The sequence below is a fragment of the Penicillium longicatenatum genome, assembly GCF_028827895.1.
Source record: "Penicillium longicatenatum strain IBT 33135 chromosome Unknown contig_2_segment0_segment0, whole genome shotgun sequence".
NCBI classification, from domain to species: Eukaryota; Fungi; Ascomycota; class Eurotiomycetes; order Eurotiales; family Aspergillaceae; genus Penicillium; species Penicillium longicatenatum.
In genome coordinates this window covers 3,283,852-3,311,723 of record NW_026643120.1, presented here as the reverse complement: position 1 = coordinate 3,311,723, position 27,872 = coordinate 3,283,852, and the positions used below count along the sequence as shown (strand labels likewise).

Here is a 27,872-nt window from a genome sequence, read left to right as displayed (position 1 = left end):
ATTCTATAACCGTGTAAAGAAATACATATAAGCCGTTTCCTTCATCTGATCAAGGTCCTCAAATCTCACGACCTTTTCATCATTAAACATAACCCAGGAGAGACCAGACTGACCTGGCAAAACCTTACGAATAATAGCCACGTAGTGACTTCGGCAGTCAGCAATGCACTATATCTCACACACAAGATTCCGAAGACAAGGAACTCACTCACCCTGCATGAACTGATGTGCCCTTGTGACACACGATAGATTTTAGTTGATAGTTAGCGGGCAAGCCATCATAGCCAGCTGAACCTTGCTGAGGTTGCATGTCTTGGTTATCGGACTGGCCTTCCTCCTCCAAACCCTCGTCGGGGTGGGTAAAAACCCAGTCTAGCGCTCGATTGACATCACCATCGGTGGCAGATAAGGCCCGACGAGCTCTGGCAGGATCGATACCCATCTCACCCAGCTGTGCAATCTTCGTCTCATCCTGCTCAGCATTCCCCGACCCACCAGTAGATTTCTTCAAAACGACTGGTTCGTCAATGTCCGGGTCTTCCATATGAGCAAACAGCCAGTTCATGGCAACTTCTGGGTCGGAGTTTCCAGTAGCATAAAGTGCCTTCTCACACCTGACAGTTGGGAAACCCATGCCCAAGAGCTGGTCCATGGCAACGGGATTGGGCTTAAAGGCCACATCTTCCTCGACCTCCGGCAATATCTCCTCGTTGACATCGCGTTCGCCAGCCAAGTAGGGCCCAAAATCGACGGGCCCATCATCGACAACCACTGGAATGTCCAATTTGGTAGGAACCCAGTTGACAAGCCCGAAGCGGCGAGCATTGATAGCCAGTTCCTGTGGCAAAGTCTTGAAGTATGAACGTTTTGAGAAACCGTCACGACTATTACACTCAGGACAGCTGAGCTCAACGACTTCCTCTGAGGTGAATATTTCCAAGCACTCTGACAGAGTCACGGCTTCAAAGCGATTCATTTCACCCGAGATGCGACGGGCAGGCACAGCAACAGAAATATTGTCTTGCTCATCCACCTTGTAACGGACCTTCTTACAACCTAGGCACTGGAGGCGTTGCTCCACCTCGAATCGAAAGTCTTTGACAGGGTTGAGCTGTCCATCAGAATGCTTTGAAAGGCTCACACACTTGAACACGTGCAAAAGGAATTCAAATGCATCCTGTTGCCTCATTGTTGCAAATTCCTCATGACCTTGGCCAATGAGATATTTGAACATGGCTGGAGCCAATCCCATCTGGTGAGAAACCTCGTGTGCACTCTGAGCTGTAGTAAAGCGTGTGGCCGGTCGAGAATAACGGCCCGACAGTAAGCCATCTGCCAGCTTTCTCAATTGGGTCTCAAGGTCCTGTGCAGGTGACTGACACAGCGGTGGCTCCTCAGATGGGCGATAATAACGAGATTGAAAACTAGACGTAGAGAAGATGCATTGCATGATACTGGAAAGGTAGCAGCTGTTTCCGAGATTAGTGAGGCCGGTGAAGCCAGGTCCGAAGACTGGAGTTAGTTCACGGCCATCTCCAGTAGTCATAGAGAACTCCCATTGGAGGTTGTGCTCAACCTGCATCTCCATCAAGCTTTTCTCCGTCTTTTCACGCCCAGCTAGAAAAATCCCCCAATGCGCAAGGTGGTTTGCAAGTTCTGGGTCTGTCCGCTCCTCATTGCATGCATAACAATAGACATCTGCCGAGCCCTCAGCAGTGATGGAGCCTAGTTTGACTGCCACAGCATGTGCTGATGTGTCTGCATGGGCGAGAGCGTGGGAGTTTCCTTGTGTACCGCCAAATTGGCTTCGTCCACACCCTATGTTTCCACATTCTAAGCAAATCCATAAATTCTCCTTCAAATCACATGAGGAGCATTGGCTAGAATCTATGGTGTAGTTAGCATCGTAGCCGAGCTTGGATGTCGCAAAGTAGATAAGTACCCTTGGATTCTACGTTCTGAATGTGTTGTTGAGTGAGGCACAGTGTGTGCTCACAAGGGACAAATTCCTGCTCCCATGCTTTTACCTCCTCTCTTTTCGAAAAAGTCATTGCGGTCATGACTCCGTTGATCACAGCAGGCAGATTCCCAATCGTTTTATCGATATCTTGCTTCGCGCACAGATAGCATGTCACCGATGTCGAAATATCGTATCGATCATCATCTGTCTCGGCAGTAATCGCGAGCTTTGAAATCTTGGGCGGAGGCTCATCTCTCTATAGCCTGTGAGAAGGAATGTTGACGTCATTTTTGGATAGCTTAAGCCTTACCTGAACTTGTTTCGGAGTTCTGCGAATATTCAAAGCCAGCGTGTGACCAAAACGTTGGTGGTGCAGCAATGCATGATCTCTATCCCCGGTACACCCACCGTTAAAACAGTGGAGACATACATTGAGACCTGAGTCATTGTCCTTTAGAGAAAAACAGTTAGACTCATCACCCAGAGACAAGATCGAAGCAAAGCAATAAGAAAGCATACAATGGAATCAAAGCATTGCGTACAGTCCTCTCTATACACAGCTTGAGAGGTTCCTGGTGGTTGGAGGTCTAATATGATCAGCCTATCACTTCTCTTCATGGTGAACAATTCTCTCACTAACCTAGAGCTTCTGAATGAAGACAGGCCATTTTATCGGAAGTCAAAAGTAGTTTTCAGGTATAGGAAGGCAAGAGCGTAGAGAGAAGTCCAAAGACTAGAGAAGGGCACAGTGACCGGACGGAAAGGAAAAAAAGTCATCACAATAACGCACCTCAAGGCGGGACAAGACAGGAGCTCCGACGTGGGGCAGTTGCTTATCTAACAAGTGAGCTGTGTAGAGGGATTATCTAAAAGTGGCCTGAGGCAGCCAACAGAATCACCTGAGTGGCCACTTTACGCGTTATTTCCGAGTTCCCGCTTCACGCGTCGCGGGCACCACAATCTTCATCTTCACACCCCTACCCTATCATCTTCCTGTTACCTCTTGCTGTTTGACAGCACCCTATAAAGGTAACAACTATGGCTGATGCAGCTTCTATGATTACTGTCGGTGCTCTCAGGTAAGTTGTCGACGTGGAGCTGTGTGATGCACGAATGTAGCAAGATTCTAATATTACGAGGAAGTGCGATTTTTGATGACACCAAGGATCAAGTCCGGGAACCGATTGTTCAGTGTGTTCAGGTGAAGCCACTGCCGCCTCAACCAAACCACCAAGAGCGTTACAGAGCCGTATTCAGCGACGTTGCGAACTATGTTCAGACTATGCTTGCCACCCGTATGTTTTCATTTATTCTCCCCCTCTCTCTTCCGCAGCACGCCAAATTCAAGCCTCGATTGACCCAAATAGCAGAAGCCAACCATGTCGTGACAAATGGATCCCTGCGGAAAGGGTGCTTTGTCAGACTCAAATCATTCCAGGCCAATTCAGTGAAGGGCAAAAAGTGAGTGCCCTCACCATAGTGAACGAAAATTTCATCTTCATCATGTATTGACTACTTTCCAGGATTTTGATCGTCTTGGATCTTGAAGTCCTGCAAGAGTTGGGTGAGGCGGAGAAGATCGGCGAGCCGAAGCCTTTGGAAGTCAAGGGTGATGAGGAAGAGGAGAAGACTCAACCAACTACCATTTCCAGCAATGGGTTCTATGGCTCCAAGCTTCAAGGGGGCCCACCGAAACAACCTCCCCAGGTACCCTCTATGCGAGCGCCCTCCGCGTCTGCCCACGCCACCATCTACCCCATAGAAGCCATCTCGCCGTACTCGAACAAATGGACCATTAAAGCCCGCTGCACAAGCAAGTCGAACATCAAAACATGGCACAACAAGAATGGCGAAGGTAAACTTTTCAGTGTGAACCTGCTGGATGATAGCGGTGAAATCCGTGCAACAGGTTTCCAGGAACAGTGTGAAATGCTTTATGATCTTTTCCAAGAAGGCAGTGTTTATTATATCTCCAGCCCATGCCGTGTCCAGATTGCCAAGAAACAGTTCAGTAACCTCAACAACGACTATGAGCTGACATTTGAACGTGACACCTTGGTTGAGAAGGTAAGAAACCCCTGCTTCTTCCCTAAGATCAATGACTCACGATGTATCATAGGCTGATGACCAAAACGACGTGCCTCAAATTCGCTTCAACTTTACCACCATTGGAGATCTCCAATCTGTGGAAAAGGACACAACTACAGATGTGATTGGCATTCTCAAAGAAGTTGCCGAAACATCTCAGATTGTCTCGAAGGGTACAGGCAAGCCCTACGATAAAAGGGAACTCACCCTAGTCGACAACACTGGCTTCTCGGTTCGCCTGACTATCTGGGGTGCTACTGCTGTCAATTTCAATGTAACACCCGAGTCTGTTGTAGCCTTCAAAGGGGTAAAAGTCTCTGACTTTGGGGGACGCAGCCTCAGTTTGTTGAGCTCGGGCTCGATGGCAGTCGATCCTGACATTGGGGAAGCTCACCGGCTGAAGGGTTGGTATGATGCGCAGGGCCGAACCGAGGCGTTCACATCTCATGCATCTGTCTCCAACGCAACAAACTCCAACATGAAGCCTGATCAATTCAAGACTGTTGCACAAATTCGCGAGGAACAACTGGGCATGGGGGATCAGGTGGCCTACTTTTCGTTGAAGGCCACTGTGGTCTACATCAGACAGGACTCCACCTGGTGCTACCCAGCCTGTCTTTCCGAAGGATGTAACAAGAAGGTGACTGAGTTGGACCCTGGCCAGTGGCGCTGTGAAATGTGCGACAAGACCCATCCCAAGGCGGAGTATCGCTACATCATGCCCGTCAGCGTGAGCGACCATACGGGCCAGCTTTGGCTCAGTTGCTTTGACGATACGGGCCGTCTGCTCATGGGAACATCAGCTGATAACCTGATGCAACTTCATGAAGATGATCCCACGGCGTGTAGCGAGGTTTTCCAAGCAGCCAATTGCCAGACCTGGAATTTCCGATGTCGAGCTAAGATTGACACCTTTGGTGACCAGCAACGGTTAGTAGATTCTATTGTGTTTCCCCTATATCCCAAGATCGTTCTGACTAACGAGTTGTTACAGGGTACGATACCAAGTGTCATCCGCCAAGGCTATCAACTATTCGGAAGAAGCTTCTCGTCTGGCTGAAATAATCAGCTCTTACAATATCAATTAGGCTATCAAGCTAGATGCAATCAGGAATGGTACCCATGATGTGCCTTCGAATTTCGATGCCAAACCTTCTTGTTAAACTGCATCTTGGGTTCTATGATTATGAATGACTAATACATTTTCGCACTTCCTTGAGAAACAGCTCCAGGCTTCTGTAAGTGTAAGGATGACCAACCACAAAATTTCTATTGTCATTCCATATATTCCTCTCAATACTCCCGCAAATAATGATATCTTACTACATGTACTTCCGTACATGGCACATAGTAGAGCGGTATGTATATATTCCTGTGCTGTAATGTACATAGCAGATCTGATTCGGCGGAAACTTTATCAGCAAGAAATCTGGGTTGAGCGGTGAGTACTTTTTTTCCCGGGCCGTGGCAGAAATTCTGTCCGCCTGCCCAATTTTTTTTCTTCGTGAATTCTCAGAGGACTTCAGTTACATTTCAACTGTCAATTTAATCCTTTTACATTGTCTTGTGAAAGACGTTAGTGTCCCAGTTAATTGACTCCAAGCAAAGATACGCGCAATGGGGAAACGCAGCCATCATGTCGAGCCAACGGAGCTGCAGCCGAAGAAGAAATCCAAGGCCGATAAGCAATCCAAAGACAAAAAGTCTCAGGAGGAGACTGGGGCCTCAGATTCCGACAAGGTTACCTACACTCAGGCCTCTGCTCTCAGTGACCTTCCGCAGTCTCAGATTGATCAGTACCTCCAGGAAAAGACCATCAAGGTCACTGATGCCTCGACCGACGGCCTCAGCCTCCGCCCCATCCTTCAATTCGACTATTTACCTCCCTGTGACGGTGGGCTGTACGATGCATTGAAGTCATTCCCTGCTCCAACCCCCATTCAAGCCGCCACCTGGCCACTGCTCTTCGCCAACCGTGATGTGATTGGCATTGCAGAAACCGGCAGCGGTAAAACCTTGGCATTTGGCTTGCCCTGCCTTAAAAAAATGATAGATTCAAAACGCAGCAAGAAGCCGTGCCATCCTACTGCAGTGATCATTTCCCCTACGCGTGAGCTTGCAATGCAAATTCATGACCAGCTCATCAAATTTGCCCATGTCGCGAATGTCGGTGTTACGTGTATCTTTGGTGGTGTGAAAAAGGACGAGCAACGTGAAGCCCTCAAGACGGCTGCAATCGTGGTCGCCACTCCCGGTCGGTTGAAGGATCTCCAGAACGATGGATCCGTCAATCTCGGGAAAGTGAAGTATCTTGTCTTGGACGAGGCTGATCGTATGCTGGATAAAGGGTTTGAGCAAGATATCAAGGAAATCATCCAACCCATGCCAGTCTCCAGAAGACAAACCGTTATGTTCACTGCAACCTGGCCTCGATCGGTCCGGGACCTGGCTGCAAGCTTCATGAGTTCCCCTGTGACCGTGACCATCGGCGGGGATCCTTCTGCGGACCCCCGGGCGAACACGAGAATCAAGCAAGTTGTCGAGGTGGTGGACGGGCGGGACAAAGAAAACCGGCTGATTCAGCTTCTAAATCGCTCCCAACGAGGATCTCCGAACCCCGAAAAGGTCCTGGTGTTTTGCTTATACAAGAAAGAAGCAATGAGGGTGGAAAGACTCATCAACTCCAAGGGATTCAGGGTTGCCGGTATCCACGGTGATCTGAACCAATCTGACCGGTTCCGGAACCTTGAAGCGTTCAAAACTGGCGCTGCTACTGTTTTGGTTGCAACCGATGTCGCAGCCCGAGGTCTGGATATTCCTGCCGTGAAGCTGGTCATCAATGTCACCTTCCCTCTCACAGTAGAAGACTACGTGCACCGCATCGGGCGAACTGGTCGAGCCGGCGCTGATGGTCACGCCATCACCTTGTTTACTGAGCAAGATAAGGCTCTCTCGGGCGGGTAGGTGATGATGCTTTTAATCTTCAGAATAGTCCCAGACCATGCTAACAATGTGGACCAGGTTGATCAATGTGCTTAAAGCCGCCAAGCAAGAAGTTCCAGAGTCTCTGTTGAAATTTGGCACCACCGTCAAGAAGAAGCAGCACGGCGCATATGGCGCATTTTTCAAGGACGTTGACACGGATAAGAAGGCCACGAAGATCACATTCGACGACTGATTTGTAATTGTATTCTTGCTTTTTGCTTTTTGCTCTCGCATACACCACACTATTCAGATTTGGGACCCTTTTTGCCAGAGGACCCGATCTGACGCAGCTTCATCACTTGTGCTATCAAGAATTGTCTCTCCACATAGAGACTTGGTTTTCATTAGATATTGACCTAAAATAAACATTCAATCGGGGCGACTTACATCAACAACGCATAGAAACAGCTGAAGACAAGGGCTGGAATCAAATGTTGATCCGGACCCGATGGTCTGTGTGTGACCATGATGCCCGTGGCGAGTATGCCCAAAAGATAACTGACGGGTTTGATGCTCACCTCCACGACACTCAGACCTTCTCCATGTCGACGAAGATAAGATCGAATGAATGTGTAGCTCCATAGAGTTCGAACCACCATGTTCACGATGTTGGCGAGCACCAGCCCATAGCCCCCCATCGACCAGACTTCCAAAAATGTATAAGCTGCGAGAGCGTAGCTGGCAGAAAAGGCACCCATCCAAACCGTCTGCCTTCGGATTTCCCCTGGGTTGGCTGCAGACGATACAAACGCCTCGGTGATCCCATTGAAGGCCAGGAATGGGATATAGTAGCAATATAGTGATAGCAGGTCACCAACCAAAGGCGATGTCCATTGGCGACCCCCCAGGATACGAAGAGCCTGTGGCACCATAACCGGGCCCAGTGGGAAGATAAGCGTCGAAAGAAGTTGGTAAGCTCGAAGAAGATCCGTCAGATGACTCTTTGCTAAGCTGATTTGGGCCGCATTTCGGTTTCCACTTTCATTGGGGCTCAGAAGGGTCGAAAATAGGTTTCGGCTGCTTTCTTCGAGGGGCTGAAATATAATCCGTGCAATCAGGCCGCCGTAGTTTGAAGCCAGAGAGTAGATTCCTTGATCCTCCAAGCTTGACATGGCAGCGAGCATCATGGAATCTCCTTGAGTGAGAAGATGTTTCACAAGAGACTGGAGAAAGACACTCGCAGCAAGTGATGTCAAGCGCCAGGAGAATCGACCAAAGATATACGTACTATCATCATTGTGCTGTCTAATGACGGTAGGGAGATAGGAAAATGGTCGCTCACTTGCACGAGGGAGCAAGGATAAGCAGTATCCGCCGATGAGAGTCACGGAGTAAGCCAAGTGACCAATTGCAAATGGTAAGATTCCAGCTTGTCGGCCAGTTTGGGAGGCATAGAAAAAGGCCGAACAGGTCGCAAAGCTCTTCATGAATGCTGCCGGCATTTCGACTGCGGCTCGTTTCTCGTACCACATACGTTGCTGGACTATCGCGAAGAATGGTTCAACGCTCAATTCTAGAAGCGCTGCGATTCCTGTGATAATCACACTGACCTCAAAAAAAGGGACCATAAGTGCTTGCTCTGGGGCAAATTGTTGATAGAACATCGTCAGCAGGATCGTAGAGGGTACTCCAAGGAAAAGGCTCAAATAGGACACATTCACGACCGACTGAGATGCCGTCGATTGAAATTGCGGGGAACGCTTCCCTATTTTTGATTCCGAAGAATCTGTGATGAAAGGCTGTCTTTGAATGGCTATTCGTATACTTTCCCTAGAAAAGTACAGAATTGTGACTTGATAAAGCTCGAGTTGGGCGGCGATCCCGAGTACCATAGGGGATAGTGTGCGTAAGATCAGCTGATTTGAGCCAAATGTGAAGATTCGAGACGTCAATTGAATGAGGATCAAGAAAGTTGTGCCTGTGGCAGAAGATGCTAGCATATTGCCTACTTGGGCTTCGCTGGGTTCCTGCATTTTGCATACACGGAAGGAACTGGCCAACGTGTCTTCGAGGATACGAACCGGAACGTGAAGAGCACCTGGATTAGATAGATAGATAGATGGGATAAGGACCCAGCTAAGTAATAATGTACTTCCTCATCGATGTCCAGCGAAGACTGATTGAAGAGCGACAGGTCGATATATGAATCGGATAGATACTACACATCTGTACGACGAAGCCCTACAGGGCTTGGAGGAACCATCGCTTACATAATCACCTTCAAAACCTTGGGTTAATTATGTCTTCATACCAGAAGGACGTTGCAACACAATTGATAGAATAAAGTCAATTGGTGATCCAGACAGATAAGATTGTAAAGAAGGATTGAGAAAAAAAAACAATACGCTGCTCCATTGATCTACGAGTGTACAGTGGAATACAATGTGTCGCCGGCGACAATACGCTTGGGAAACAAGAATGGCCAAATTCATCCCATACGACCGAACACCACATGCGCTCATTTGGCTTATGTCGATGTGTAAATCCAAGATGGGAGATCACCTGAGGGACGACAAGAAGCGGAACCCCAGAAGTGGGGAGAGTTTGGACCTAGAATGGAGGAAGATAGAATGGGTAGCCTCCGTTCTTGGTCTTGAACACACTGAGGAGCAGACTGTAGGTCCCAAAGAGAATGCCTCCCCAGATCAACACCGCCAGTTGCTGTCCCTTGACATCTTCCATGCGAGGCACCTTTAACGCAAGCGCAATGGTGGCAAATGACAGAATAGCATCTGCACAGGGTGTTAGTTTGAGGATCAATGACACTGAGATGAATATCCAACGAATCACTTACAAATAGCAGCTACAATCTGGGTCTCCATGCCGAATTGATTCTGAAAACCGCCCGCAAAGTAGCTAATCCCACCACGACCGTCACCTGCGACATAGGGTACTTTTCGAATGTGATTAAACATCTGGCCACTGGTGAACAGGAGAATGGCAATCAGACTGACAGCAGCCCAGAGATTCCGGTTCTGAATAATTGGCAGAACATAGGGATAGAGCACCGTAAATAAAGTTACAGCGCCCATAATAATGGTGATCACAGAGACAATACGCATATAGTTGACGGGTCGAACCAAGGCGGGCTTAGGTCCGCCGGGCAAGTGACGACCAATCCATGAGTAAAGTTGATCGGCGGAGATTGGACTATATTTTGGCATTAATGTCAGAGGAAGGTGTCCCACAAATCAAGCATTGGGCTAGTAGCCTTCAACTTACCCTGTGAAATCAAATCTCACTGGCTCCGCTTCCACTTTGGCAAACGGCCCCACGGTTGGGGGAAACAGGAGGAGGACAGGTGCAGTTTGCAGCATATACTATTTCCATGAGCATCAGCTACACGACCATAGGACAATTGAAATAGCTGGGGGTCATGTCACACCTTTTGGAAAACTGTTTTCCCCTTGTCGAAATCCAGCGTACCGAAGACCACTTTCAAGCCATCAAGCTTGGAACCTTTGTTCCAACTCCGAGAGATCAAGTCCCACTCGGCATCAAATTCCCGACACATTAAACAGCCATAGCGAGCATCCATAGCCGTTAGAATGATTGCAGCATAGTAATCGCGGGGAGCAGTTGTGAGATCCTCGAATGAGGCGTTGTCCAGATCAACGGGCCCGGAACGAGAGAGCGAATGGTATTTTTGGAACTTATCGGGAGTGGGCTTCGCGGCAAACACGCCAGATAAGACCGAAAGGAACAAAAAGAGGGCGGTCCAGGGCTTCATTTTGGCATTGATGCTGGGTTGCAAATGAGCTCTGCAAGCAGAAGGAAGTATGGTGTACTTATTCAACAGCTCCGGGGTGAAAGGTGGCCCCATTACGTAAGGTCACCGCCCGAAATCACCAACTAGTCACTACGCGTTCGGTGGATCGCGACAACATTTACACTGACCTAGCAACATTAATTCTCATTTTCACTCCCAACATCTTCTTGAAAATTTTGCCAGTCATGGCGGTAGCTGTGGAGGCCTCGCTTTTGGATGTACGTGCAGCCGATTTGCCTTTGGATTCCAAACTAAATGGTTTCAGTGTGAAATGTCCATGAAAACAGTCCGCCTCGAGAAGGAATATGAACGGGCTCTTGCAGACTCGGCACATCTTCTCAACGTTGAAAAAGACCGCGTCAGGCGGATGGATCACTTGCTTCTTCAATTTGAGAGCGAAAATCTGCGGTCGCAGTTAGATCAAGCCAATGCGCAGTTACGTGGACTTTCACACGCCGAGTCGAACACACTTCTCCAATTAGATGAAGCCTGTCAGGAAATTGATCGCCTAGATCGCTATGTACAGGCTTCGTCAAGTGAAATCAAGAAATTGAAGGTATGAGCCAATTTCCTCGACGATTTGATCTGTCCACGGATTGGAGGGCTTTGATCTAATGAATCCAGGACGAACTTTCAGCGATGAACAATACTTCCACAAGCTATAATACCCTTCTTTCCGAAAAGTTGCATCTCAGCCGAGACCTGTCAAATTTGAAATCAGAGCTGGACCGATTAAGGGCCCAGAATTCTTCTCACCAGGCATTCGTAGCCGGGCAACAGGAAATGGAGCGGCAGCTGAATTCATTAGAGGTTCAGCTTGAGAATGAAAAAAATTCCCACGAGCGCACTCGAGCCAAGAACTTGCAGCAAAGGGCGGAGATAAGTACGCTTGTAGCGAAGGTCGAGGAACTACAGGGCGAACTCACGAGAGAGATGCGAGTGAAGCAACAATATGAACGAGACAACCGTCAACAAACAATGGAATGGGAAAACCAGCGTGGTTTACTCGAGAGCAAGATTGAGACTTTAAGAAAGCAGCTTCGGTCGACAAAGGACAAACTGCAGGAGACTCAGCACGATTTGCAGCAGAAACGCATCTCTACCCGGAACCACGACAGTGAGAGCACTGACCCACGATCTCGAATGATCCCTCTGCAACGTCCTGGTCCCAGTGCTGATTACCAAAATGGCGTCACCATCGCCACGCCTGGAGCTGTTCGCGTGCAAGAAAAAGTTAATCGACAGTCGGCATTGCCTGGCGACAAATCGGCATTTTCGATCACTCCGTTCTTGAACCGAAATGGTGGTCATCATGTTTCTCCGTCCAGCTCAGACCTAGACAACGAATTCAGTCAGACAATGACAGATATCCAGTCACCCCTCAGAGCCCGCACCACTCATGAGCCAAGTGGCCTAGACTTATCCCCCATGGAACAGCCAGATTTAATACGACGCATTGAAAATGGGGGGAAAGCAAAACTGAAAGCTCGACAGGGGAAGGTCACGAGCCAGCCAAAATTATCCCTCAATCGGCCCGATGAAAAAGTGCCACTTAAGGAGGTGGATGAACCAGATCTCTCAACGGATCAAGGACAGACAAAGACCAAAAAACGAAAGCTTGGGACTCAGCGGGACCGAAATTTCTTCGGAGATGATGAAGAGGAGATTCTCGAACGCAGAAAGCCAGGGCGCAAGGTGGGACTGGGAGCAGGTCGGACTTCAGTGCTTGCAACTACACAGATTTCTAGTGCACCAGTCAGTGATAGGCCGAGAGCTTTGGGATTCGGTGGATTTTCACCTCTAAAGCGAGACCGTAAACGATAAGATAGATTCAAGGCAGACCATTGAATTCAACTCTTCCAATCTTGTAAATCCAGGGAATCTTATATGTACTACGAATCAGATTTCCGGCCAACTTGGATCACGAAGCATAGTAACTACTAGCAATACCGTCACACGTCACATGTACAATAGGCGGCGCCTTGGATACTTTTCTGCCGGCAGAAACTCACTTCATTCGCGACGGGATTGAGACTCGACAACATCCATTGTACAGTAATTTACCTCCCCATACGCAGCAGTATGTTAGTTATTTCTTTGATACGGCCTTCCCGAGCTGTCCTGAACATCGGAGTGCTTCGTCAAATCCGGCTCTCGTCGTCAAAGCGCTGGCAAGCTCGGCAGCATAAGGATCAATTCACCCGAGAGGCAGCGGTTCAAGGCTTGAAAAGCCGAGCTGCTTTCAAGCTCTTACAGGTATGATAAGTCCCACTCGCTAGATAAAATTTCCCTGGTTGAGATTCTGACTCTTCTTAATATCCAAAACATAGATTGATGAGAAATACCGGATCTTCAAACGTGGCCAAACGGTTGTGGATTTGGTATGACTACCATGGAAACAGAGCCTCGAAGAGCAACTTATAGGGAACTAACTTTCACATTTCCACTAGGGATATGCACCCGGGTCATGGTCACAGGTGGTCCCCCCTACCCCCTCCAAAGAAGGTCTACCACTTCAGGGCCTCGCTGACGGTGCTCTAGGTAGCTGTAAGCCGAACCCAGCCAAACGGGCGGGTTCTGGGGGTTGATATCATCCCGGCACAGCCTCCGAAAGGAGTTTCTACCATTCAAGGGAATTTCCTTGCACCTGAGATTCAAGCATACATCCAGGACTTTCTTCACAGCCCCAATAGAGGCAGGCCTCGTGAACTGAGTGACGTAGGCGGGAGTTTGTTGGAGCCTGAGGTGCCCATGCGGATGAATGATGCAGATACCCCTGCAATTCAAGATAACAAGATCCTTCAGAGAACGGTGGATGTGGTCCTCAGCGATATGTGCGAACCCTGGCTGCAGACATCCGGTTTCTGGAAACGAAGTCTAAGTAATCCTTATAACAGGATGATGAATACCAGCGGAAATAACTTTAGAGACCATGCTGGCAGTATGGTATGTCTCCCTATCATCGTGCTAATCCATAACGGATTTTTCGCTAATCTGTCATCAAGGACCTTTGCCATGCTGCTTTGAAGTTCAGCGCCGATGTTCTTAAGACTGGGGGGCATTTCGTTTGCAAATTTTATCCCGGGACAGAGGATAAAGAACTGGAAAAACAGCTGAAGGACTTGTTTCAAAAGGTCCACCGGCTGAAGCCTGAATCGTCCCGCAGTGTAGGTTGTCCCCCTCTTATGGCTGCCCTTTGGTTGTATTGACTAAATCCACTGGCAGGAATCTAAAGAAACATTCTTCGTTGGCCTGGATCGCAGATCATGAGGCGACTCATGGTGTCACGAGATGGCATGTTGCTCTATAAAATCTCATTCTCCTCGTTCTCTTCCGCCTCATCCCAGTCAATATCGGCCAATGCTGCCTCGGCCCTTTCTTGAACCTGATTTGATATTAGAGCTACGTTAACGCGGGCGATGAGTTTGGACTCCCTTACCTCTTTCAAGCCGCTAAGCTCCTCTACATACCCTGGCTGGTCCAAAGCTTTTCGCACAAAATCCCAACCTTTTTCCTTGTACTCATTTATCACTTTTCCTGAGCAGGCACTGCAACAGGGGTAGCTCTTGCCAGTGACCGTGATATTTTCAAATGTTGCGAGGAACCCACGTATCTGATGGGGTACAAGACCTAGAGGATGATCTCCACGCTCGTCACTTCGGCTTAAGGGAGCAGGCGCAAAGACACCCTCTGGGTGTTGCAATACCGATACCAGAAGTTCAACCAGGAGTGCTGAGGCGATAGCGGCAACGCCGGGGCGGGTGACCGTACACTGTTGGTCAAGGGTTTGATCCTTGATGGACTATTGAGCGGTCAGCCATGCATTCAATAAGTTTTGCCGGCGATCTCACGTTCGCTGGTGCCACAACATCATTGCAGAAATAGCACCCAAGGTCCGTCGATTTATCTCCTACTCCGGTAGTGCCATGGCGCATTGCCACAAAGGAATCAAACCCAAGAGCTGCATTCATCACAATTTTTCCCCCTGCCTTTCCCATGACGGTGGGCAACCAACGTGACTCTCGGGTATCCATGAGTAGAAAAATGGCATCATGCTCATCAATAAGAGCCTTTAGGGTCTCAAAATCCCCCCTTGTCGTACTTTCGTCAACGATTGGATGACCGGCCATAGGCACAGTGATTTCATGCCCAATGGTTTCCACTCCTGGATAGATCTCGGTCAGAGCCTGGGAGGCTCGAGTGGCTTTGGCTGCCCCGCCATTCAGACAGTCCGTAAAAGTAAACAATGGCTGTCGAACGGGATTAGAAAATGAGACAGTACCTTTGTCGACGAAGGTGATTTTTTTAACTCCCCAACCCTGTTATGATGTTAGCGCCCTTAGCTTATCACTGTCAAATTTGTCAACATTTATGCCTTACCAATAAATTTCGAGCAACATAGCTCCCTAGAGTACCCGCCCCAAGCAGAAGACATTTTGTATGCTTGATCTTCTCTAGATTCAACGTCGGGCTAATTCGCCATTTCATGAGTTTCAGATTGAGGTCGACGGATTGGTCTGCCAGTCTGCAAGCGACTTTAGTCTCCAAGAGGGGGCTATTGTCTTATTTAGGGGGAGAGCAGTTCATTCGTACCTTATTGGGTCCATATACTCTGTGAGACTAACAATCCGCCCTGCCAGCTTCCCTGCTGGATTGCGCTCCCAGCCAGTTATTTTGGGCACTTGGCTCTGGGCATGCGGCAGTTTTACTGCGCCTGGAGTCGACCCCGGTTTAAGTTCCAGTCGGATTACTGTACTCCTGCCTTGATCACGTTTCGAATGCACATCACGATATCGTAGAATTTGTACCTGATCAAGCCCCCACCGTTGCTTGACTAAAACCAGCAGGTTTCGCAACATCCAGCCTGGAGCAGATTCATAGTTGGATGGGTCCGCAAAACATACGTAGCGATCCTTGAGAGCTGCACCAGTGAAAAACCCATTCTCAAATTCGGATAAGGATGCGACCTGCCAAACGTTTTGTGTCAAGGAACCCGAGGCCCTTCGTTGCTTCCGAGCCAAGAAAAAACCCCTTTGGCGGTCATCTGTACCATAGCTCCAGGTTTGGACTGCCTCCACAAGGGCCATGCTTTCATCGGGCGGTAAATTTTCTCCCTGGGGTGCCGAGGTCGCTTCATCTGGGGAGGGCCTGGCCTGAGGTTCCGTAGATATCACCCACGACGGATCAGAGTGAAGGGCGGGGAAGGCAAACCAATAGTAGAACTTGTATTTTTTCAAGTCGGCAAACGATAGAATTATAAATGACGACAGCAAGGAAGGGCAAGAGTATATGGTCCCGTCATTAATAGCGTCCCAGATCTAATGAGTGATTAATAAGTCGCATCGAATTGGTCTTGCAGAAAAAAGCCCGGATAGCGAACTCATACCGTTGTCCCTGCTTGGAGTATCATCTTGGACTTATCCACGTTGCGATATTCTTCGATCGTATTGACATTCTTGATCATGCCTTCTGCGCGGTACAGCCCTGCCGGTGCTCTGTTCAAATCATCAACTACCTATCTCTTGGCAGGGAGAAGGGTTCTTACTCCGCACTCGTGAGCGCATTCCCATGGATTTGAATTCGACAAGAAGAATTTGCAGAGTCTGTGGAGCGGATCTCATAGAGCCCCAGCACCTGGCGTGCGGAGTCGTCCAGCTTATCATGATTGATTTTGTGTGAGGCAAGAGCCGTGTAGAATGGCAGCTCAATATCAGAGACAAACGGAGTATATTGCATTTTGGTCACAGATCATTTCCTAAGCGACTGTATCAAGTATTTCTCGTTGTGGTCTTCGAAGGGTATTGGGCTCAAGGTTGTGTTGATAAGGGAGTATATATCAGAGGGGAAAAAGTGGGGTTATATTTTCTGGGTGACGTAATCGAAGCAACACGCGAACCGTCAAATCCTATTTGGGTTGTCCCGCGTGCCTAAGACGCGTGATCGCCCACTTCTCTTGATATTCACTTGAATTTTTTTTTTTTTCATTCCCTTGAAGCCTGGAAGGTACACAAAACGAAAGAAGAAAGGAAAAAGGGGGAAAGGCAGTAAAAGGGACCAAAGAGAAGGGTCTGATGGAACGGAAAAAGGCATAACTGATACAAAAGTTCCTTCCTTTTCTCTCATTTGCAGAAATGCTTATCGGCTTATGTGGAGGTCAGCACAATTCAACTTAGCCTCGTCTAACGAGAGACTGACCATGATCAAGGGATCTGTGCGGGCAAGCATGCCATTGCCGAGTACTTGATTCAACACCAAGGATTTCAGCTCTTGGAGCTAGTTAATCGACCGCATCATCGCATCACTGACGAGCCAGATGACGATCTGCGGCTCCAAGCCTCGGAGATCAAAAAGAGTGGAGAACAGGCGAAGTTTGTGTTTAACACTGTCGAAGCTTTCGTAGACTTTGTGACCAAAAGGTGGCAGGAACGCTGGGTGACTACGGACATCGCGGACGGTCCGACCCTGGATCGCTTTCTGCTGCGGCCCTTTTTCCTCCTCGTGAGCGTGGATGCTCCAGTCAGCCTTCGCTGGAAACGATTCTCCGACAGGTTCGTTGCCCCAGTACATCAGCATGGCCTCGCTCATTCCCCATGTGCTATATAGATGCTGGCGAAGACAACTAGACCCGCCAGACCTCGAGAAATTTGTCCTATGGAATGATCGCCACCTTTACCAAAAGGATATTGGGCGTGTCTACCTCACAGATCGGGCCCAAGTGCGCCTTTTCAATTCCTCTTCATCTGTAGACGAGCTTCACCAATCACTCCAGAGACTGAATCTAGCGGATGAGCAACGACTGCGACCAAATTGGGACCAATATTTCATGCAGCTGGCATCTCTTGCTGCACAGAGAAGCAATTGTATGAAGCGACGAGTGGGATGCGTTGTTGTTCGAGAGCGGCGGGTCATCAGCACAGGCTATAACGGGACTCCTCGACATCTCCCCAACTGTAATGAAGGTGGATGTACGGAAAACCCAATGATGCTCATGGAATGCCCTCGCTAAGCTAGACCCCAGGTCCCAGGTGCAATCGTGGCGATGGCGGTGGAGTTGGTTTATCCGCCTGTCTATGCCTCCATGCCGAAGAGAATGCACTGCTAGAAGCCGGTCGAGAGCGTATTCGAGAAGGCGCAATCCTCTATTGTGATACGTAAGTTAGACTGTGATTCGGTATCTCGGATCGGATTGGATTCTGACTATGTTTAATCTAAGGTGCCCGTGCTTGACTTGTACCGTCAAAATTACTCAGGTCGGCATTTCAGAAGTAGTCTACTCTCAAAGCTACAACATGGACAAAGAGGTATAATGCATTCTCTCAAGCTCTACAGGGGTTTCACTGACACTTGTCACACAGAGTGCTGCCATTCTTGAGGCTGCAGGTGTACGCTTACGACAATTTAGCCCGGTAAGTATTACTACCTTCATCTGCTGCTTAGAACTTTCCATGCTAATGTGGACCAATCGGAATGACTAGCCGTCTAATGGGCTTATATATTTGCAACAATCTAATGAGCCAGCCGCTTCTTCATGACGAAAATTTACTCGGCTTGAGAAGAATGCATAGCTCCATATTCGCAATGACTAATGCATGGAGCTTGATGCGCCCTATCTCGGTAGAATACATGATTCTAGTACGTGCTGGCATGACCCTGTACAACTCGAGCATATTCTATTCCCTGCATTCCAAAAAATACAGCCAAGATAATTGAAAGAAAAAGTGATTGGGGATGGTGATGAAACCAAAGAATAATATAACAAAGCTATGTGTTCCGATCATCTTCAGCATTTGAAAGTGTATGTACTCTTCCCCACATGGGGTTAATGATTCTGCCTGGCAGAAAAAAAAGAATGTATGACTCAGCAGGCTAGGTTTGGAGGGGCTCTCGATGACTCCGTCTCGATGACTCCGTTTCTCTGCTGCCAAGATTACCAGCTTTTGCTTTCTGGCAGAATTATTCATCATGCCCACTGTTCACCTCTTGGACTACGTTGCGGGTAACATCCGCTCTCTGGTCAATGCGATCAATCAAGTCGGATACGAGGTGGAATGGATCAAGTCCCCCGAGGATGTGAAGAATGCGGATGTGCGTCAATTGTTGAGCCTCTCTGGGCGTCAATCTGCTTATAGCTTGCTAACTATATTCTATATGGCAGAAATTGATTCTCCCTGGCGTCGGCCACTTTGGACATTGCCTCTCACAACTCGACAAAGGCGGCTTCCTAGGCCCAATCCGGGAACACATTGACGCGGGCAAGCCATTTATGGGCATTTGCGTCGGTCTGCAGGCACTCTTTCAGGGTTCTGAAGAAGACCCCAATGTCCCAGGATTGGGTTTGATTCCCATTCGCATTCAAAAATTCGATGATTCGACCAAGAGCGTACCGCACATCGGCTGGAACTCGGCTTTGAACACCGGAGCCGCGTCGAAGGAGCAAAGCTTTTACGGACTGAGGCCATCAAGCAAGTACTATTATGTACACTCATATGCAGCACTTTACGAGGCTGGTGTTCTTGAGAAAGATGGTTGGTCTGTCGCCACGGCCACCTATGGCGAGCAGGAGTTCATCGGTGCAATCAGTCGAGACAATATTTTTGGCGCCCAGTTCCACCCTGAAAAGAGCGGCGTGGCGGGATTACGGGCGATCCGGGCTTTCCTGACAGGGGACCAATTCCAGTCACTCCCCCGAGAGTTGGTTGCTGGCAAAGCAGATGGACTGACTCGGCGCGTTATTGCCTGCCTTGATGTGAGGACCAACGATTCCGGTGATCTTGTCGTTACAAAAGGAGATCAATATGACGTGCGTGAAAAGAGCGGAGCAGACGCTGGTGGCCAGGTCCGAAATCTGGGCAAACCCGTTGATATGGCCAAGAAGTATTATGAACAGGGGGCAGATGAGGTGACATTTTTGAACATCACTTCCTTCCGAAACTGCCCGCTTGTGGACACACCTATGCTTGAGATCTTACGCCGAACTTCTGAAACAGTGTTTGTGCCTTTAACCATCGGTGGTGGTATCAAAGACACGGTCGACACTGACGGCACCCGCGTCCCTGCGCTGGATGTGGCAACAATGTATTTCAAGTCTGGAGCAGACAAAGTCAGCATTGGTTCTGATGCTGTCTTTGCCGCGGAAGATTATTATCTAGCTGGTAAGAAGCTGAGCGGTCTCACTGCGATTGAGACCATCTCCCAGGCCTATGGAAAGCAAGCTGTGGTGGTGAGTGTAGACCCCAAGCGTGTCTATGTGGACCGACCTGAGGACACTAACCACCACACGATCAAAACCGCATCTCCCAATGCTGCGGGACAAAGCTATTGCTGGTACCAGTGTACTGTCAAAGGCGGCCGGGAAACTCGCGACATGGATGTGCGACAACTGGTGCAGGCGGTGGAGGCCATGGGAGCAGGAGAAATCCTGCTCAACTGCATTGACAAGGATGGAAGCAACAGTGGATTTGACTTGGAGCTGATCAACGATGTTAAAGCAGCCATCAAAATCCCAGTCATTGCTTCCAGTGGCGCAGGAAACCCTGGTCATTTTGCCGAGGTCTTCAGCAAGACGACTACGGATGCCGCATTGGGGGCCGGTATGGTAAGTTAAAAAATTATCCTGAATCCAAATACAGGAACGTGAATGCTAACGTTCATAAAGTTCCACCGTGGGGAATATACCGTGAGTCAGGTCAAGAACTATCTGCAGGACGACGGATTCTTGGTACGGCAGTTCGAATCTGAGCTCTGAACGCCGCGAAGCTTTATTTTGTAAATGAATTGCGATCGCCTGAATATAGAGTCTTGTATTGAATTCAGTTGAGGCTTAATACCTCTAGGAGTAGAAAGACCTCAAAGATCTGCTTATGTAACCAAACCGAAAAGAAACTCTAGTCAACTATTCAACTCACTAATGCGGCAAGTGCCCCGCAATGGTTGACATAAGCCTCAAGGCGGTGGACTGGGCGGTCTTCTCTGACTTTTCCGCCGTTTGCCACCAACTCAACTTCCACCTTTCCCTCATCTCCCCCTCTTTCGGCCACGTCTCTTCTCCGCCCACGGACACGCGAACCCACATCATTGTATTGCTATAGACTGACACAGATCATATCTGGCATGGCCTGATCCTGGATTTGGAAACACGACGGATTTCACGTGGTTCAGACACATTGGTCTGACTTGAAGTGACTGCGGAGGTGGCTCTGTGAGGCAGCAGCGACAGTTCTTTTTCGACAATTGTATTCATCAGTGTTCTTCATTTGTATGCAGTGTGGCTGCTTGTTCATCCACATTCAAGAAGAAAAATCTTACCCAATCCATCAGTTCTCCCCCGATCGATAGGCCCAGTATTGATCGTGAAATTCACCGCGCTAAATATCCTTGCATCCTGGTTTTCGTTCTTTCTTCTCCTATCATTCTCCTGCTGAGCCCAATCTGGTGCCAGTTAACCTCAGGTTTCCTTGATCTGTTTTGTTACCTTTCCATTTTGTATCCCTGTGGTTGTGCTGCTGCCCTTTAAGCTTGAGGTCTCACTTGCCTGAGGATCATATTCTCTCCTTTTCTGGTTGCACGCACACAGAGAATTCAATACAATGTCATCGTCTGTTCATTTCAAATTCAAGTCCCAGAAAGAACCATCGCGGGTCACCTTCGATGGCACTGGTATTTCTGTCTTTGAGCTCAAGCGAGAAATCATCAGCCAGAGTAGATTGGGCGATGGGACTGACTTCGAGTTGTCCATTTACAATGAGGACACAAAAGAAGGTAGGTTACACGACCTAGGTTCATTTTGCAATCATATCTCTAACCGTCCTCAGAATATGATGACGATACCACCATCATTCCTCGATCTACGTCGGTCATCGCCCGTCGCTTGCCCGCAGCTCGTCCCGGGAAAGGCGGCGCAGCTCGCTATGTCTCCGGGAAAATGCCCGTGAATGCCCGGAATGCCTCTCGAACCGAACCATCCATCAGTCGATCCACGCCGGGGACTGCCCAGTCTGTCAACAACAACGTCCTGGAGCTCACCAATGCGCAAACCGAGGAGGAGAAAATCAATGCGCTCTTCAATCTGCAGGCGAGTCAGTGGAAAGAACAGCAGCAGGAGATGGCCAAGTAAGCTTATAGTTCTCCGATGATGAACGCCTGGATACCTAGAATACTAACTCCTCTCTTCTAGCGCAACCCCGGTCCCATTTGGCCGTGGCCGAGGAAAGCCAGTGAATGTTCCCGACCATCCGCCACCCCCTGGTTATCTGTGCTATCGGTGTAGAGAGAAAGGTAGGTCTTCCACTGCTAATTCATATAGTATGAGTCATTGCTGACGTTCGATATCAGGTCACTGGATTCAAGCCTGCCCAACAAACAATGACCCCAAGTTCGACGGCAAGTACCGCGTGAAACGATCTACCGGTATTCCGCGATCCCTTCAGACAAAGGTTGAAAAACCGGAGTCCTTGGCACCCGATGGTTCCAGCGATGAATCGAGGAATACGGGAGTCATGGTAAATGCGGATGGTGATTTCGTCATTGCAAAGCCGGATAAGGCAGCCTGGGAACTGTACCAAGAAAAGCTGAAGGCCTCTGCCGCTGCAGCGGCGGAGGCGGCAGCGGCGGAGGAGAGTAGGGCGCTGCAGGCTCGGGGTCTGGAATGCCCAATTGACAAGAGAATGTTCTTAGAACCAACAAAGACACCATGTTGTCACAGGACTTATTGCAATGACTGTATCTCAAATGCCTTGATTGAAAGTGACTTTGTCTGCCCTGGCTGTGCTACCGAGGGGGTCTTGCTTGATAATCTCATCCCGGATGACGAGGCTATTTCCAAAAGCAAAGCTTATGAGGCAGAAAAGGCGGAGGCTAGAAAGGAGAAGGAGAAGCAATCGACGATCCCGGATGACCCTGCAGCAAATGAGGCCCCCGAGCACGACTCTATTAAGGATACTATGGCTAAAGAGCAATCCCCGGTCCACCAAGAGACAGATCCCACGTCCACTGAGTCGAAGAAGCGACCAGCCGAAGGTGATCTAGTTGAGGGTTCAGAGAGCCCCCACCTTGTTGTCAATGTGGCAAAGAAACAAAAAGGAGAAGACCAATCTGATCAGCCAAAGCCCAACTCCAATCCCTACACTAATGCTCAAGGGCCTTTGAAAGAGGCTCTGAGTGGAGCTCAGATGCCCATGAACCCACAGATGCCATTTAATGGATTCGGTACAATGCCTCCCTTCCCAGATCCCAGTTATAGCAATGACGGGATGGGTTTCATAAATCCAATGGCCATGCCGAATGCCTTCCCTACCGCCATGGGCCCTGGTTGGAATCCGATGAACATGCCCTTCAACCCCCTACAGGCTGGTATGTTTGGTGATCAGTCAAATGGATTTCCTAACATGTTCAATGGTGATCCATCTATGTCAATGTTTCCAATGGCTCAACTCACTGCATCCATGCAGAATCCCGGGTTCCAAGGTCCAGGGATGAACGGGTTTTCAAACCAACAGCGGACTGCATTCAGTGGTCCTTACTCGCGCGAGGAGGACTCACCATACTTTCGGCAGCCTGTGAACCCCCAACGTCATCAGGCAAGAAATCGTCGAGTGCGGCCGAGTGACTACCGGGAACTGTGATGACCTCAATTTCAAGGCGTTTAGGGTGAGGTGCACTATGTATAGTCACTTGGAGCGGCTTTTTTGCCTTTTTACTTCTCTTTTGATTTCATTGGGAGCGAGTCTTGTGGTGATATTTGAATCTTTTTACTGGGAGGTGCACTTTTCTTTTCCTTCCACCGCCCTCCTGTTTTTCTTTTTTCTTTTTCCCTCTTCCTACTTTCCTCGTCAGCCCAAGTGTAAATATAGCCAAGTTCTTAATCCAAAACGAGAATTTCCTATGCTCAATGGCTACACCCTTGCAACTCCTTGGTGGTGGCTACGATCACCAGAACAGTGTAGTGAAATAATGTTACTTTGTCTAGGTTCATCCATTAGGCTAGATATACTGGCCGTTGTAATAAGTCGGGGCTACATCCCCGTTGATCTGCGTAGAATGATAACGCCCATATTAAAAGAATGCAACTGCAGCTTTTACTTTCTGACCAGGCTGACTGACCTGTACGAAAGCACTCTCCCTCTTCAGAACACCGGTTCATGTAATTAATGCGTCAAGTGAAACTACATGGTTCAGCCCATGTCAGGTGACCACTCTCCAGAAAATCCCGCCCCAGATTTCCACACCGCAAGCATCATCATCTTAGCTCCCCTATGTTCCACTCCCCATCCTATTCATCGCAGTTTTATCGAAACCATCGAGACAAGAATCTATCATGGCGAATTTCATGAATAATCACAGTAGTAATAACGGCCAGCTGACCGGGCTTCTTCATCAAGACTCCACTGTCCTGGCCAGCTGCTACTCAGTTGAATCATCCACCAAGGTTCATGGCTTCCACTATTGCAGTACCCTGGGTGCCGGTATGTCTCCCTCATGACCCTCTACCCCCATACATTCTCACACCCCCAAAAGGAGCACAGTGGTATCCCTGAGGTCCCCTCAGGGTCTAAATCATCCATGCGAAGTCCTCCCCTCGACCTTCCCACCAGCATAGAACGAACCTGGCCTGGGAATAATTGGCCCGAGTACAACGGGGAGGCAACGCACACCATTCCGGAAGAGTGTGAGAGACTTTTCTGTGACAAACTGTTCATGACATTCCTTGGTGAGGGGACTGGCATGACACAGGAGTCGCTAGGAATGGGTGTGTTCCAAAATATCCAGGCAAATCACATGGGGCCCATGCATGATCGAATCTGCCGATGGATTGAAGTGTGGGACTACACCAGCGACGCCATTTACCGCGGATTTGTGGCAGACGTAGACGGAGAGCAGACTCTTTTTGTCTTCCTCGAGGACGGTGCACTTGGTCATGGCTTGAAGTCTGGGTAAGGACTCTCCGACGGTGCCGTACTTGCCAACTTCATGGAATAACCTGCTAATCTCACCTTTGTTTGATGCAGACTGATAGCCCTCTTTGAACTGGCGGGGACCGATGCCTTTGACTGTTCTCAAATTGTCGCCTGTGTCAGGCGCTCGCAACAGACAAATGAAATGGAGCTAGTTCGAAGCCTGGGATGGTGCGGATTCAGTCTGACCACCCTAGGGCCATGGGCCACGGGTGGTGATTCGGGTCCATTCCTCAGCACTAAATGGCTCTTCCTAGTCGCGGAGATCTAGTCGCATCCCTCTGACTTGTTTTCAACGGTGTTTGGAGCTTTTGGGGTCTTAAATCGGGAATTCTGCCCTTTTCTTCCTCTACCGCACTCGCTTTCTACTTGTGATAGCTACGCAGTCCCTACGCTATCACTTTCTCTCTCATTTTCTTCCGCTTAATGAACCAGCAGTTGTTGTTTCTAGGAGTTTCTAGCTCTTCTATGTTATCCGACGAACAAAGATCATTTAATATTCTCCAAGGTCGGGTCCTTTTCATTGCAACAGTATAGATCAAAATGCATTTCCATGGTATGATAAGAGATCCACGTGACGGGGTCATGCGGAGCTGTCATAGCACCTTTGATGCCTAGTCTTTATTGTCACGCAAATTTCCTAGAATTGCCTATCACCGAACGGTGTCTCTTTTCCCAAGTAACCATGCCAAAGGAGAAATCCAAGCCTTTCACCTTCCCTCGTTTCCTCCTCCCTTCATTTCCTAACAAACAAGATGTGGGGTTATCCCGGAGCCCCTCCAACCCCACTGCCAAGCACCTAAATGGTCATGTCTCTTACCTTCAGTGTACCGGATGTGCCGCACAGCTGTGTTTGACATTGCAAATCATCAGTAAAGGCTTTACAGGTCGCCATGGCCGTGCCTATCTTGTCTCTGCCGAGTCAGCTGCTGCTGTATCAGTCAGTGCATCCTCATCACCGACTGCGTCCCTTCCAAACACCATTTTGCACCATCCGGTTCCACGACAACTAGTGACAGGAGCGCACACAGTCAGCGATGTCAGCTGTGCATTCTGTGGAAATGTGCTGGGCTGGAAGTATGTTGCTGCAGAGGAGGAATCCCAGCGCTATAAAGTGGGCAAGTTCATTCTGGAGACCAAGCGTATTACCACGTCGTCATGTTGGGAGTCCCCGCCAAATGTGAATCTGCCGGTCTCTGAGAAATGTCAGGGGAATAGAAATGACCCACGACCCTTGGAGCCCGAGTTTGATAGCCAAGATGAGGATGAATGTGAAGATCTTTTTACAGGCATCTGGAGTCCAGGCTTAGCTACTCGTCGCAGAACCCGTAAAATTGATCGGCAGCCCGCGATGTTTGGACTGTGAGATGCGAGACAAAGTCGTTCTTTGGAGTGTAGGATGTCCCTCCCATTTGTTGCATGATACCCTTGAATAGCCCATTTACTAGTACCATTTATTTGTTTTCTACATCCTATCAAACACGAGTCACGATCATTACTGAACGAATTTATACTTAGAGTTACATAAATGGTAGATTAAAGCTTTAGACAGTTAAAAGAAATGCTCCAACATTGCCAGGGGTTTTAAAAGAAGCTAGTCCAAAATTCATTCATCAAGCCGAGGAGGCATCATCCACGCGTGTACGTTTGGAGTCACTCTCAGAAGGAACATCCTCAGCGGGACGTTTAGATGCTGTAGGTTGCAAAGCAGGCTGAGTTGCAGGCTTTCGGCGAACCAGCGAGGAAAGATCGGTAGCTCCCTTACTGGCAGAATCCAGTCGAGCCTTCTGGTCATTAACAGGCTGGCCCACAATTTGGCCAAGAATACCCTTGAGGAAGGCTTCATTCTCCTGATTACCCTGGTCAACCGACACAGGAGGGCGTCGTAGATCGATCAGCTGCGAGGTGTTAGCAGAATCCAGACAATAGCGTCGACATGGGGGCTTGACTTACCCGTTGCTCCATATCCGCGATGATTTCTTTGACATTTGCAATCTTCCTCTTTGAGGCGGCCACTTTGTCTTCATCCATGTCCTTAACAGCCTCTAGTCTCTCCTCCTCGTGGGCCATTCTGACCCTACAGCTCTCAATAGCACGCTCCATTTGAACTGCAGCTTCATTTCGCATTTCCTCGTCCACCGTTTTCTCCTTCCCCCCGTCTTCGTCCTCTTTTGGAACCGATGCAAACTCGAGAGCAAGGGAAAGTTTGTAGTGGCACTCGGCAATCGAAGAATCTTCGAACGGGAACAAGGAATACCTTAAACTCAGCGCGGTTCGTAGGTCGCTCACCGCGTCACTGAATCTCTCGGCTTCCAGGGAAATTTCAGCCTGAAGATCGTATGTATCGGCCAGTCGTTCTTTGATGTGCTTCACTTCTGCCGATAGCTCAGTTGATTTACCTTTGGCCTTGTCGCTTTCTTCTGCGACCTCGAGGTTTTTCAGGTAGAGAATACGCGCCAAATCCAGAACCTCAAAAGCGTTGGCGAAATCATCCTCATCCTCTTCTTCCCCGGCCTCGGCATCCTCGTCCTCTTCCTCGTCCGAGTCAACAAAGTTTTCGTCGCCAGTAAATTGAAAGAAGGGCTTTGACTGCGCGCTTTCGGCTTGTATGTTATCCTCTTGAACAGACGAAGGCTTTTTGGTCATGGCACTGGAAATAGCATCCTTGACCGGGTTACTCCCGGCGCCAGATGGCCCAGAACCAACAGGCGCTGAAGGGGTTGTGTTGGGTTGAGCTTGAGGCTCTCCGGCGACCTTAGATCCAAGCACGTCACTCTTGCTCACGGCGACATTATAAAGAGATTTTCCGTAGGAATAGAGTAGACTCGCATTTTCCGGTGAGAGCTCGCCATTCAATTCAGCCTGCAGTTCGGTGGCTTGGGAATAAAGTTCTGAAGCGGTGTTGTAATCTTTCGTCGCATCCTTAGCGGCAGCTCGCGTGATCAGATCTTCCAGCTGGGCTCGCTTGTCTTGAGCAGCCTCAGCGTGAACGGGAGAATTCGATTGCTTGTCAGTCATTGCGTTGATGGAGTGAAGTTGGGGAAAGGGCGAAAAGAAGAGAAAAGCAAAGGCGATAAGCGATAACGGATATTGGATCGCGGTCGCGACGTGTCACGCGTCT

At 48.9% G+C, this 27,872-nt stretch overlaps 12 protein-coding genes across 12 annotated transcripts; 7 read left to right on the top strand and 5 right to left on the bottom strand.

Moving 5' to 3' along the window:
- Positions 1 to 3: 3 nt before the first annotated feature.
- Positions 4 to 2,628, bottom strand: N7484_003755 (ubiquitin-specific protease UBP14; the record flags this gene model as incomplete). The annotated part of the gene is made up of 6 exons (XM_057114175.1): positions 4 to 148; positions 213 to 1,887; positions 1,943 to 2,216; positions 2,271 to 2,411; positions 2,480 to 2,547; positions 2,601 to 2,628. 6 exons carry the CDS (start codon positions 2,626 to 2,628, stop codon positions 4 to 6), a joined length of 2,331 nt encoding a protein of 776 aa, XP_056974315.1.
- A 370-nt stretch (positions 2,629 to 2,998) lies between these two features.
- N7484_003754 (replication factor A subunit protein RFA1) lies at positions 2,999 to 5,136 on the top strand (the record flags this gene model as incomplete). Its single annotated transcript, XM_057114174.1, has 6 exons — positions 2,999 to 3,039; positions 3,104 to 3,255; positions 3,328 to 3,421; positions 3,484 to 4,027; positions 4,080 to 4,978; positions 5,043 to 5,136. 6 exons carry the CDS (start codon positions 2,999 to 3,001, stop codon positions 5,134 to 5,136), a joined length of 1,824 nt encoding a protein of 607 aa, XP_056974314.1.
- Positions 5,137 to 5,665: 529 nt separating this feature from the next.
- Positions 5,666 to 7,226, top strand: dbp3 (RNA-dependent ATPase DBP3; the record flags this gene model as incomplete). Its single annotated transcript, XM_057114173.1, has 2 exons — positions 5,666 to 7,008; positions 7,070 to 7,226. 2 exons carry the CDS (start codon positions 5,666 to 5,668, stop codon positions 7,224 to 7,226), a joined length of 1,500 nt encoding a protein of 499 aa, XP_056974313.1.
- Positions 7,227 to 7,275: 49 nt separating this feature from the next.
- On the bottom strand, positions 7,276 to 9,006 carry N7484_003752 (oligosaccharide translocation protein RFT1; the record flags this gene model as incomplete). Its single annotated transcript, XM_057114172.1, has 2 exons — positions 7,276 to 7,366; positions 7,421 to 9,006. The coding sequence occupies 2 exons, from the start codon at positions 9,004 to 9,006 to the stop codon at positions 7,276 to 7,278; spliced, it is 1,677 nt and encodes a 558-aa protein (XP_056974312.1).
- Positions 9,007 to 9,583: 577 nt separating this feature from the next.
- N7484_003751 (OST3/OST6 family protein) lies at positions 9,584 to 10,763 on the bottom strand (the record flags this gene model as incomplete). Its single annotated transcript, XM_057114171.1, has 4 exons — positions 9,584 to 9,765; positions 9,828 to 10,183; positions 10,256 to 10,353; positions 10,419 to 10,763. The coding sequence occupies 4 exons, from the start codon at positions 10,761 to 10,763 to the stop codon at positions 9,584 to 9,586; spliced, it is 981 nt and encodes a 326-aa protein (XP_056974311.1).
- A 224-nt stretch (positions 10,764 to 10,987) lies between these two features.
- N7484_003750 (uncharacterized protein) lies at positions 10,988 to 14,072 on the top strand (the record flags this gene model as incomplete). The annotated part of the gene is made up of 9 exons (XM_057114170.1): positions 10,988 to 11,020; positions 11,068 to 11,358; positions 11,427 to 12,557; positions 13,133 to 13,183; positions 13,253 to 13,349; positions 13,525 to 13,636; positions 13,700 to 13,748; positions 13,808 to 13,969; positions 14,028 to 14,072. The coding sequence occupies 9 exons, from the start codon at positions 10,988 to 10,990 to the stop codon at positions 14,070 to 14,072; spliced, it is 1,971 nt and encodes a 656-aa protein (XP_056974310.1).
- Positions 14,073 to 14,106: 34 nt separating this feature from the next.
- On the bottom strand, positions 14,107 to 16,538 carry N7484_003749 (putative autophagy ubiquitin-activating enzyme ApgG; the record flags this gene model as incomplete). Its single annotated transcript, XM_057114169.1, has 7 exons — positions 14,107 to 14,187; positions 14,242 to 14,604; positions 14,654 to 15,121; positions 15,183 to 15,327; positions 15,396 to 16,120; positions 16,189 to 16,297; positions 16,348 to 16,538. The coding sequence occupies 7 exons, from the start codon at positions 16,536 to 16,538 to the stop codon at positions 14,107 to 14,109; spliced, it is 2,082 nt and encodes a 693-aa protein (XP_056974309.1).
- Positions 16,539 to 16,933: 395 nt separating this feature from the next.
- N7484_003748 (histidine biosynthesis bifunctional protein hisB) lies at positions 16,934 to 20,547 on the top strand (the record flags this gene model as incomplete). The annotated part of the gene is made up of 9 exons (XM_057114168.1): positions 16,934 to 16,955; positions 17,008 to 17,350; positions 17,406 to 17,767; positions 17,821 to 17,953; positions 18,016 to 18,103; positions 18,158 to 18,208; positions 18,729 to 18,887; positions 18,958 to 20,397; positions 20,458 to 20,547. 9 exons carry the CDS (start codon positions 16,934 to 16,936, stop codon positions 20,545 to 20,547), a joined length of 2,688 nt encoding a protein of 895 aa, XP_056974308.1.
- An 841-nt stretch (positions 20,548 to 21,388) lies between these two features.
- On the top strand, positions 21,389 to 23,422 carry N7484_003747 (cleavage polyadenylation factor subunit MPE1; the record flags this gene model as incomplete). The annotated part of the gene is made up of 4 exons (XM_057114167.1): positions 21,389 to 21,560; positions 21,614 to 21,911; positions 21,976 to 22,076; positions 22,134 to 23,422. The coding sequence occupies 4 exons, from the start codon at positions 21,389 to 21,391 to the stop codon at positions 23,420 to 23,422; spliced, it is 1,860 nt and encodes a 619-aa protein (XP_056974307.1).
- An 807-nt stretch (positions 23,423 to 24,229) lies between these two features.
- On the top strand, positions 24,230 to 25,022 carry N7484_003746 (ornithine decarboxylase antizyme; the record flags this gene model as incomplete). The annotated part of the gene is made up of 3 exons (XM_057114166.1): positions 24,230 to 24,262; positions 24,315 to 24,730; positions 24,806 to 25,022. The coding sequence occupies 3 exons, from the start codon at positions 24,230 to 24,232 to the stop codon at positions 25,020 to 25,022; spliced, it is 666 nt and encodes a 221-aa protein (XP_056974306.1).
- Positions 25,023 to 25,436: 414 nt separating this feature from the next.
- Positions 25,437 to 26,117, top strand: N7484_003745 (yippee/mis18 family protein; the record flags this gene model as incomplete). The annotated part of the gene is made up of 1 exon (XM_057114165.1): positions 25,437 to 26,117. One exon carries the CDS (start codon positions 25,437 to 25,439, stop codon positions 26,115 to 26,117), a length of 681 nt encoding a protein of 226 aa, XP_056974305.1.
- A 247-nt stretch (positions 26,118 to 26,364) lies between these two features.
- On the bottom strand, positions 26,365 to 27,769 carry N7484_003744 (SHNi-TPR domain-containing protein; the record flags this gene model as incomplete). Its single annotated transcript, XM_057114164.1, has 2 exons — positions 26,365 to 26,649; positions 26,705 to 27,769. The coding sequence occupies 2 exons, from the start codon at positions 27,767 to 27,769 to the stop codon at positions 26,365 to 26,367; spliced, it is 1,350 nt and encodes a 449-aa protein (XP_056974304.1).
- Positions 27,770 to 27,872: the final 103 nt, after the last annotated feature.